The sequence below is a fragment of the Periophthalmus magnuspinnatus genome, chromosome 3, assembly GCF_009829125.3.
Source record: "Periophthalmus magnuspinnatus isolate fPerMag1 chromosome 3, fPerMag1.2.pri, whole genome shotgun sequence".
NCBI classification, from domain to species: domain Eukaryota; kingdom Metazoa; phylum Chordata; class Actinopteri; order Gobiiformes; family Gobiidae; genus Periophthalmus; species Periophthalmus magnuspinnatus.
The window spans coordinates 27,363,842-27,375,371 of NC_047128.1; the positions used below are offsets into that span (position 1 = coordinate 27,363,842).

General features: G+C 41.9%; 1 protein-coding gene across 1 annotated transcript; it reads right to left on the bottom strand.

The window, feature by feature from the left end:
- Nucleotides 1-2,741: 2,741 nt before the first annotated feature.
- On the bottom strand, nucleotides 2,742-5,778 carry irx3a (iroquois homeobox 3a). The gene is made up of 2 exons (XM_033991680.2): nucleotides 5,281-5,778; nucleotides 2,742-4,866 (listed from the first exon to the last, which is right to left on the bottom strand). The coding sequence occupies exons 1-2, from the start codon at nucleotides 5,497-5,499 to the stop codon at nucleotides 3,808-3,810; spliced, it is 1,278 nt and encodes a 425-aa protein (XP_033847571.1). The 5' UTR covers nucleotides 5,500-5,778; the 3' UTR covers nucleotides 2,742-3,807.
- Between the last annotated feature and the right edge of the window lie 5,752 nt (nucleotides 5,779-11,530).

Here is an 11,530-nt window from a genome sequence, read left to right on the forward strand (position 1 = left end):
GTCCACCGTGGGGGTAAAAAGGGGAGAGAGAGAAAAGAGAAGCCGAATACAGAGTAGGAGGAGGTGGGTCTGACAGAAGGCCCAGGATGAGGTGAAAACACGACTGACCCTTTTTCATGGGGCTCTTTCACAGGCCAGCACTGACCAATAGGACACTCTTGTGTTTATTTACTCCTCTTATTTGCTTCTCTGATGGCTCCATTGGCTCTGGTCTTGAGAAGGGAAAAAGAGTAGGAATACTTTGCTTTCTGACAGATTATGGTGGAACCAAAAGTTTTTTTCTTCTTCTTTTTTGTGTCAAAAATGAATTTGCTATTTCAAAAAATATAAAAGAAATGTTCTGAAAATATATCTCACATACACCAGCATGTGTGTACACAAGTGAATCACCATATTCTCCAATATAATATATAAAAAAGTTTTTAAAAACTTTGGAGTTTTAAATGATCACTGTTGACAAAGCATTAAAACAATCGACTCTTGAAAGCCTTTAATGACTAAAGGCGTACACTTGTTTTGAAACTGACCTAAGATTTGTGATCCCAATTGATATTCACTTCAAAACAAAAACTGGCCTCGATGCTGCCTGTTGCCCATTAGTTAGAACTAATGCACTTAAGCGAGAAGGACATGCACCACACCCTGCGCTCACACGGCCCCTCGTGCGCGCGCGCGTGTCGCTCTGAACGAAATGTTAGCTAATGCATTCCACTTACTCTTTGCATCAGGGAGCAGGTTGGACACGTAAGGCGACATAAGCAGGCGTGATTACTTTGTTTCTGCCGAGCCATTTTAATCCGTAATTTCATGCAGTGATCAGAGGCGAGACCCTGCGCTCCACTCAGTGACGCACGAACGTGCTCCACGCACACACAACAACTGTCCCTTCGGTGTAGTTTAACTCATGCCCCCTTTATGGTAGTTTTGTCCCATCAAACAAAACATCCTGTGAATGGTGCTTGAGAAAATGCGTCCCTCGCGTCCTTTTACGCACCATTTTTACAGTTCAAGACAACGCTTCTCTTTCAAACATTTGTGATGTTTTTATCTTTAATCTGTCAGTGTCAATTTTCATTCCTTTTAGCAATTGTGTAATCTTGGTCATTTAAGGGCATTTCCCTCCACGAATAATCATTTTTAAAAACATAGCAGGGTGAGAGAGTGCAAAGAAAAAGACTGGTCTAACATCAAGCAGCTGGCTGATTGCACTTATTAATATGCATGACGCAGTTAGATGAGGCTCTGAAGGCAGATAATTGATTAGACAGGAAGGCAACACAGTGAGAAGAGCAGCGAACTGCTCCGGAGTGTTCCCGCGGCTGCAGGGGCTGGGGTTTGTTTTAGCGCCGATCCCAGCCTCAGAGAGAGAACAGGCGGCCAGGCGCGCGCAGCTCCAGCCGCATTTACACACGCGCTTTAGCGCCTTTTCTGCAGGGCTAACATGGACTGGGTAATGGGCGACATTTTGCCACCAGACCTTTGCTAAATTTGTTTAAAAAAAAAAAAAAAAAAAGAAAAAAAAAAGGATAAAAATAAATACATAATAAAATAAAAATAAATAAAAACTTCTTAATGAATAAAAGTTTATTTACAAACCAAAACGATATTTTATTTCTCTCTCCTAATTGGGCTGTGATTGCATTTTCAAAGATTTTACTCCTAAATTCTCCGTGTGCGTGTGTGTGCGTGCGTGAGTGCGTGCGTGTGTGTGTGCTAAAAAAAAAATCTTTTTTTTTCTTTCTTTTTTTTTCCTATACTGTGTCTCTTATATAGGCCCAACATGCAGCATAACACAATAAACTCTATTGAACTCAAATGGCCTTCATACTTTAACCTACAGATATCTATATATATTTTGTTGCAATACTTGTATAGTCTGCATATACATTTTGTTCATATCCTTCCACGGTTTTATATGGCCTCAATTCAGACTTTCTTCTTATAAATTTACTGATGGACAATTTTAACAACCCGTCTGTAATCTTCAACTATTCCCATAAACATCTTCAATACAAAAAAACATTATTTGCGTAAATTCAACAAAGACATTACCAGTTTGAGCCAGAGTGAGAACAAGTAAAGAAACGAATAACCCCCAGCTCTGGTGTGGATGTGGAGGGGAGCAGTGTGACGCGCGGGGACTGTAGAGGGAGCTCCAACACAAACTTTACATTAAGTTCCTGTGATAAGCGCAGTGCATATGATAACATCACAGAGGGAGAAACCAAATAAATTACGGGGTTATTAAATACGCGGTGGCTATACATTACAATTAAAGCGCGCGGAGAGGAGAGGAGGAGGAGGAGAGGAGGCATGTGATGTACGTGAAGGGAAAAGACGCTACAAATTGCGCATGAGGAGATGTGGGAGTTGCGTTTCTACAAAGCCAAAAATCCATCTTCAGGATCAAGTCAAACCGCTGTGACCGAGCCTCAGTGATTCCCCAGCAAGTCATTCATTACACTAATACTCTCGAAACTGCGCGCTTTTATTTTGTTTAAGAGAAATAAACGTGCGCACTCCTGACTCTAAGGATAAACTAACGACCTGCTGAAGAAGCGTTTGGGTAATTGTGGTTGATTAGTCATAAATATTTATAGCCTAATTATTGTTGGATTAGGATTGACAAAAGCGTAAAAATGTTTTCACAGTGGCTAAAAATAAAAAAAAAGGTAAAAATCAGGAAGGAAAAGGCACAAATCCCCCCCAAAAAAACAGCACATGGGAAAAACAAGTTCGTCTTAAAGTTGCAGCAGTTCATTTATTAGCCAAAATATAGACTTTGTACAATTTGGTTCACAAGTATGTACATATTCTCAACTTTATATACAAAACGTTTGAACATCAATTCCTCACAGAACTTACAAAAATGAAAAGGAAAAGGGGAAACTCACAGACTACAGTTCATACATTATTACATTAGCAGTTTTACACGGGACATGCTTACAATGTCAGTATACACAGATGTTTATAGTTATTTTACATTCCATATTCAAATGAAAGGGGCGAATCATATGGGCACGTGGGGTTGTGGAGGAGAGGAAAGAAAAAAAAAAAGAAAAAAAAAGACTAGAGCCAGCGCTGTTTCGAGGCCTGGAATCAAATGAGATCTAAAGAAAACACTGTACTAATAATAGCCGCATCAAGAGCTTCAACACAAAGAGATAGAAAAGAGACACTTGCTTTTAGAATATGCATCCAACTAATTTGCATGACCACAAACGAATAACACAGGCCTGGAAAAAAAAAAAAAACGCAAGGAAATAAAAGCTGGGCAAAAATGGCGTTTGAAAATACAATAAGAAATAATCAAATAATATGGCTCCAAAAGAAACAAATTCCCAGCATAATTCACTGACAGTGTCTTGCACTTTTTCTACTGCGTAAAAAAGTTTTTGTTTTTTGTTTTTTACAATTTCTCTCCATAAAGGCACTAGATCTATCAGAAACAGTGGTAATGAATTAATTATTTTGTAGAAAAAATATAAATAAATAAAACCAGATTAGGGTTGGAGAGGATTTTACACTTGCATTGTAATATGTGAATCATAAAATAAAAACAGATATGGGCCTCAGCTTCTTCCTCAACCAACGTTGTTTGAATGCGTAAAAAGCGCTGAATTGGTTTGACAGACATCCGCACTCACGCACACGCACGCACACACATTGTAAGCAGTAACACTGTAATACTGGTCTTCTGTGTGGCCTAGACAGACACAATCCATAGTCAGTCAAAAAGGGCTCTAAAATAATGAGTGACAAGCAGTGGGGTAGCGTCTTTGTTTGGGCTGATTCTACATGCACGTCTCAGTGTCGGGGACAGGTACCTGTGACTGGAGTCTCTGGACTATGGCTCTTGTCCTCCGTTTGCCTGCTGCTGTACAGGGCCAGGCCTGTGGCTGTGGCCTGGTTTGCCAGTCCCAGATAGTGGTTAGAGTTCAGTAAAGCCAGCTGATGCGCGGAGAACGCTCGGTTTGTCCAGTTCTGAATTTTCCCAACGGGACAAGAAGAAATGAGTCTGTGAGGGGCGATTATGGTCTGCGCCGCGGGCCCAGCGGAGTTAGCTCCGTTTATTTGTGGTGGGGATTTGCGTGGATTGTCAGGAGCCGTGGCTGTCTCTGCCAAAGACCAGATCTTTGGTTTCTGGGCAGCCGGGGCCGCGTTATTCTCTGAGGGAGGGGAGCCTGCAGACACCGCGTTCAGTTTTAACGGCTCCCCGTTGGACTGGGCCGTTTTAATGTCCAGTGAGGGGTGATGGTGGTGGTGGTGACTGTGGAAGTGCTCTCGGTCCACGACTTTACTGTCTTTGCCCATAGCTTTTAGAAACCTCTGCTCAGGCCCTTGTAAATCCTCAAAGCCATCAGAAATCTCAGAGTCACTTCTCCCGTCCAGCTTGAGTTCAGAGTGCAGGTCGTCCTGGTCATCCAAGTCGTCCTTATTTTCGATGTTCTCTGTGTCAATGTTCTCCAGGTCGATCTCCTCTTCGTCCTCCCTCTTGTCCCCCTCCTCCCCTTCGTGGTCACTGGAGTAAACATTACCGTCTTCATCGGTTCGGTTCCGGGGAGCCCAAGTCATCTTGTTCTCCTTCTTGAGTCTCCTCCTGGCGTTGGCGAACCAGGTGGACACTTGTGTGAGGGTCATCTTGGTGATGATGGCCAGCATGATCTTCTCTCCTTTAGTGGGATAGGGGTTTTTGCGGTGCTCACTGAGCCAGGCCTTCAGGGTGCTGGTGCTCTCCCTCGTCGCGTTCTTGGGTCTGGACGGATCCCCAAACTGGTACTGGCCGTAGGGGTAGAAGGCAGGGTGATGGTGGGCGAAGCCTGGGTGCTGCACTCCGGGACTGTCTTTGAGCTCATACTGAGCACCCTGCAAAAAGGAACAATGTGCACATTGAGCGTCAGATATTTACAAAGTAAGTTAAAACATTAAAATCAAGTAGATAACTGTTTATTTGGACATTTATTTACACACTGTTCTAAAACTCTGGCACTACAAACTTTTACCGCACTCCTGCGAGAGTAATGTGTTTAGAAAAGAAAAAAAATATTGGCAATTTTAAAACAAAATACCTATGTAAATTATGTTTTAAAGTGAACAACAATCTTACTGAATCACTTTTACCAACTTTCTTAACGAACGAATTTATGACAAAGTTCACAGGTCTGTGAAAGTTTTAGACTCGAGGCTGAAAAACTTTCACCAAGAGCACGACAAATGTTTACTTTAAAAACTTCTATTGCGCGAACCTTTAAGAAAATACATGTGAAGAAATGATCTTACCAGCTGGTTGAAGATAGATATATCGCTGGAGTAAGGGAGAAAGGCTCCATAGCCCTGCGCCGCGGCTGCGAATGGAGATCCGTACATACTGGAGAGGACGTTCGAGAGCGCACCAGACGGACTCAACTCTGTCCCGGTCCTGGCGTTGCTGGGAAGTCCTTGGCGCTCCGGCGGGTATATTGGCCGGATATACTGATATCCCAGCTGAGGAAAGGACATGGCTGTCGGTAGTAGAGGTAAAGTCTGCTGCACTCACACAAAGCAATAGAATTGCCTCGATATCCACTTTCGCCTAAAGTGAGCGCATGTGGGCAACAAAAGGTGCGCGCGAGACAAGTCTATATTTCCTCTGGAACGGCCAGTGTAAACGATCCGGTTGCGCCCCTTATTTCTTCCTCTTCTTCTTGCCAGCCTCACTTCCCTATTGATCTGGATGGACTAAGGTCAGGTCCTTACAGATTGCTTTAGATTATTGGGACTCCCTTGCTCAGATTGACATTTCTAGTCGTTTAGAAGCCCCTCCCATTTCTCAAATCTCACCCCTCTCACACACCACACACCAAACAGCTCTCTCTCCTCCCTCTTTCCCTCTCTCTCTCCCTCTCGCTCTCTCTCTCCCTCTCTGGAGCAGAAGTGCGCCGTCGTCGTCAGCTCACTTCTGAATTAGGTTTCAAATCTCATTTTATGCCCGGCAAGTGTATTTATTCATACAGCCCGAGCCTTATACCACAATTATCCTTTGGTTTTGGGAGACAGGCCTGTGCGTTTTAGGACTGAAGATTATTACCTTGATTTCACGATGAGCAGCCTACAGCCCATAACAGTTTTAAAGTTTGTTCATTTTTATTCGCTTAAAGAAAACGTTACTAATAAATGTTAGATGTTTTGATTTCAATAATATATGAATTTATTATTATTTAAATCATTTTTTTAATTTTGAAGTGAGATTATTTGAAGCCTTGCCATGTTATGCTGAATGCAGTCCTGACATTTCCTTGTGTCGCTGTGAGGTGTTATGGCTTTTACAGAGCCATGAAAATGATTCTGGTTTTCCTAATTAAAGACATCAAACGTGCTGCGTCGCGTAGCCATTTGGCATCAAAGAAACCACCAATGATTGGAGCATTATGTAAAAGCAGGACTCAAGTGAGAGGCGCTGCGCTGATACGTGCTCCAATAAACAATGGAGCATCTCACCACGGGACGAATGTTTATTGAAGATATTTATTAAACACGATGTGAAACGAGATCAAGACTGTAATAATAATAATAATAATAATAATAATAATAATAATAATAATAATAATAATAATAATAATAATAATAATAATAATATGATAGAACCTGGAATTATAATAAAAATAATGCGGATTAATCTTGACAACACTCTAATGAAATTTCCAAGAATCAATAAATAAAACCATGTAGAAGACAACCATAATGCCATTGCAACCCACTTTTATATCAACATTTGTTTTGCTAATCATTTGCAAAACAACTCCTTCTTACTTAACGCTCTTATGTGTGGACGTGGCGTAAGTATTAAAAACAATATTGAGGGCGACACCAAATCTCACCAATCGCACTCACACTTAGGATAATGCGCTCCGGTTTTCCAGGAACTCTCAACTTGTCTAAACCTTTAATCTTCTTTTGGAGCAGATAGTTATCATTGTCTGGGAGGGATAATAATAACTATAATTTCATATACAGAACTATATGCCTTGTTTCTGTCAAAGTCCTGCCCTGGATCTGTGTGTGTTCTGCCTCGACATCCACCCTAACCCGGATTATGGGGTTATTAATTACATCGGCTCGCTGGTGCCATCCGACCGGAATGGTAATCACCAGCCTACATAGTCAATAGCAGAGGCGCACATGCTCGAACGCGCGCGCATGCCGTCGACCTACAAACAGAGAGGGGTCCAGAGCCCAGACACACAACTTCCATCAGTACAGTTTAGCATTTAGGAAGCGCAGGACAAACAAAGAACATTGCAAAGTTTATATATTGAGGAGAAAAAGGAGCTACACCGCAGCCTTTTGGCCCCTGCAGTCCTCCAAACCGGCGCGCAGGGATGGACACGTGTCTCATCCCCCTGACCACGTCTGTTTGGCCCCACCGCGCACACAAACCCCTCCTATGGCTGATTTATTGCCACCAATCACTTTCACACCGACGCGGGAAACTGCCTGAGCCATAAAAGCATTAAGACGTGCTGCCTCCTGCTCTTCTCAGTAAACAGCAACCTCTGCTTGACTTCCGCACACACGCGCACCCCTCATCACCTCTTATTATTATTATTATTATTATTATTATTATTATTATTATTATTATTATTATTATTATTATTATTATTATTATTATTATTACGCACAGCTGTTTTCCATGTTTGTGCGTAAAAGCAGCGGTAAAAACTTCTCAGACTCTAATTATGCAGATTTTTTTTCACAATTTCACGTTCTCCCTAAGCAAACATACACGGCCTATCGCTCAACAGTAGTTCCTTATGCAATACACAGGGCACCAGCGACACGTCTCCAAATGATGAACCGGAGTCTCTGCAAAACACGTCAGATCAAAGGCTTCAAACGGAGGCTCTTCAAATTACACGTTTGGATCGTCTCCACACACCGCCACACTGACAGGAATAAGAAAAAAAAATCGGATATTTAATCACACGTGAAATCAACCTCTAAGTGGCTAATAAACATTGTGTGTTTAGAGAGAGAATAATTAGTTAATACATCACGCTAAACCAGTTTGGCACTAAGAGATATGCGCCACATATAAGTTTTCTGATAGATTACGCACAGTCTGCTCCATGCTTTTATGCTGACAGTGACAAACACCTGACCACTTACAGCCCAACACACTTTCAACAAATGGAAAATAAGTTATTATCAACTCCAAGAGAAGTTTTTCCAAATAACTTTTGGTATTAAAGAAAGTTATTACATCCAAAATGAATCTGAGCTGCTGGGGAATATACATCACTAATGTTGTTAATCAGCAATGTTTCTCAGCGGGTTTAAAACTTAAATGCGTGGTTAACCCAGAAACTAACTGCTGCGCAACACATTCAGTCTCCAAATATGCTCTGTCAAACTCATGTCCCATTAGGGTGAAATAAAGGGCCAATAAATCTGGGTGTTTAAAGAACAGCGAGGCTTAATCCAATAAATGAATTAGTTTCTGAAATTAATTGTTCTTAGCAGCAGCAGCAAGTGTACTTTGAAAATACATTTGAAGTTTAATTTTTTTTCAGTGTTCGGATAATTTTAATGGTATAATTTTAATTGCATTACACCAAGCCATTCATGCATAATAAATAGATAGACCAGGCCAAAAGTTTGATTTGCGCAAGTGGCAAAGTGAAACATTTTGGAGCTCACATCATTTGGAAACAAATTAACAGTCAATGGAGTGCAACTTATTAAAGTAGGTTATGACAGCTGGGATTAACACATTACCTTAAATATTTTACAATGGCTCATTATGTACAGGTCAGAGGCTGCTCCTCCAAATGTGAAGGCCCGCTTGTTCCTTGCCAAGTGCAGTGCCAGTGTCAATGCATTCATTTATTGGATGAGGTGTAACACAAGATGATACAAAAGTTTACAATTTGGAATTAAGAGACCGTGATTTGATCAATGTGGTAAAATCTATTTATTTATGTGAACAGGTTTGACACTTTATATCAAATTAAAAAAGAGGAACAAGCTGTTATAATTAATGCAACCACAAGGGGTCATCAGCCAGTGTCTTTGTGCTGCTCACAAGCCAGGATAAATTAAGACAGGAAGGGCATCTGGAACAATTACTACCACAGATACTACTATTATTACTGTTACTACTACTTCTTTTAGTACAACTGATAATACTGCCCTATATCCACCATTAACCAGACTGTAAAAAGTGGTTTCATTTTTCCTTACTATATTTGTAGGACATAGCACAATTTGTATTTTGTCCAGGTAACCTTTTATGTTGAGTATGAATTGAAGTTGAAAAATCCATAATAATGTTGTATATACGCTTTTACCTTAACAGCTAGTACTCAGAAGAACGATGACATCAGCATGTATTGTGATCTTAAAGTGCTTTTATGGAGCAAATTTGCACTCAAGGTGTGTTTCTGCTTCCTGTCGGCCCACTCCTTTTTGCCCCATCTGCTGCAGTTTTCCCTGTATCAGTAACACAAGGCATTGATTTTACGGTAAAGTCACTTTGTAAAGGGAATGAGTAACTCTGGGCCTCACTATCACTGTATTACACGGGTATGGGCCCATGTAACAAGATGAACATTGATTCAGCATTACGGATGATCAATAATGAAATAAGTAACTTCAGGGCCAAATTAAAATGCAAGCTAGGTTGATGCTGCCAGACTGTGTGAGGTGACAGCAGGGAAGAGAAGAGAGAGGAGAGAGGGGAGAGGGAGGAGAGCGAGAAGAGAAGAGGGAGGGGAAGAAACAAACACAATCAGGAAGAGAACAGAGTCAGTCAGGACATGGGGCTTGCCGTAACATAATGTGAGTTAGAAAGTGTTGAATGAATGCTGAGTCTTTGGTAAATGGTCACAGTTTCACACACATTCATACGCCTGTGTATGCAGACACTGAGGGCAAGGAAAGGCACAAGTGTCTTGCCCAAGGACACAACGACAGCATTCATCCGTAGGAGCTAGAATCGCACCGCCATCTTGTGAGTTAGGATTTGCACCACTAACTTTCAGATCAGAGGACAAACACTCTACCAACTGAGCTAATGTCGCCCCCACTGTCCTTTAATATTACTGTTACTACTTGTACTACTACTACTACTACTACTACTACAGCTGCTGCTTTTATTACCATCATTAAAATCACGATAAAAGCAAAACATTCAAATACTAAATCAAGCAGCGTTTCACTTGCGATTCTGTGTTTGGTAACATTACACAGCCGTTATCTCCAAAATATTTTATAAGTTGAGTGTAGCAGAGACAGTAAAAAGTCCCCAGTAGTAGTAGCCAGCGCTGGTGCCCTTGCCTCCCTCCACAGCAGTGATCAGACTCGTATCACTTACAGCAGTCCTTACCCACTGAGACTCTGCTCCTTCCAGCTGTTCCTGCTGCTGGTCTGAGGCAGCTGTACTAACAAGGAGGAGCTCAGGCCTCCTCTACTGGAGACACACGGATGAAGAAAACAAGAAAAAGACTGCATTCAAACGTGTCCTATTTCGGTCCTGATTTGGGCCTACCCCCCAAAGAAGACTTGGTGTGGTCCCATTCCTGGTTTAGTTCTGGTTTTAGTGCAGTTGTGTGGCGACAGAGGAGAGTAGCAGAGTGTTTGTCTAGTGGAGATTGGCAGTTTGAACTTCGCTCTCGATTTAAACGTCATCGGTTGAGCGGCCAGATCCACTGACTCAAAGGTTGGCGGTTCTAGCTGCCACGAATCAATGCTGTTGTTGTGTCATTGCGCAAGACACTTAACCCACCATGCCCAGTATCTGTTTACATTGATGTATGTGGATGTTTCTTGATGTAAATCGCTTTGAAAGTGGAAAAACGCTATATAAAAATGTGACAATTTACCATGTCCCTATTTCGATGTTGTGTACGCGCAAGTATGAATGCCCCCTGTGTCTCTAAACAAGGTAGTAGATTTGGGAATATGTGAAAATTATGTGTACGACATCATCAGCATCTTATCGTTAAATTGTGGTTAATGTATTCTGATGTATCAAACCCCATCCGATCCATCTTACTTCATTGTGAAACTGTATACTTAAAAAAAACCCTTTGAGTTTTATGACACCGTACACGCTGTGCTATGCTCCCCAGACTGCATGCAAATACTAAAAACAGTCTGCGGGTACTACGTTAACTTGTACAACATAAGGCGCAGACTGTGACTGACAAACCCAAAGTACATTTTAATAACACCAGCAGCTTGCATGCATTTGTTAAGACCATTGTCCCGCTCTAACCAACAAGCAAAACCCATCAATAAACTATTTGTGCGTTTGAATGAGAACACAGCCCCTCTTATATGTCGGAGCCCGAAGTCTGTTGTCCAACAAGCAGTGGAGCAGTACTGGGCCCAGCTGTCAGGTCACCACTGTCACATGCAATAATGATTACCCTCTCCCCGCTCCTCCACAGCCGCTCCATAACCACCAACGCAGGGGAGATCCGCCCCTTTTAGCAGAACAATGCGTCGGTGAGTGGGCCTCATCATGCGCCCACGCCCACCCTTATCACCC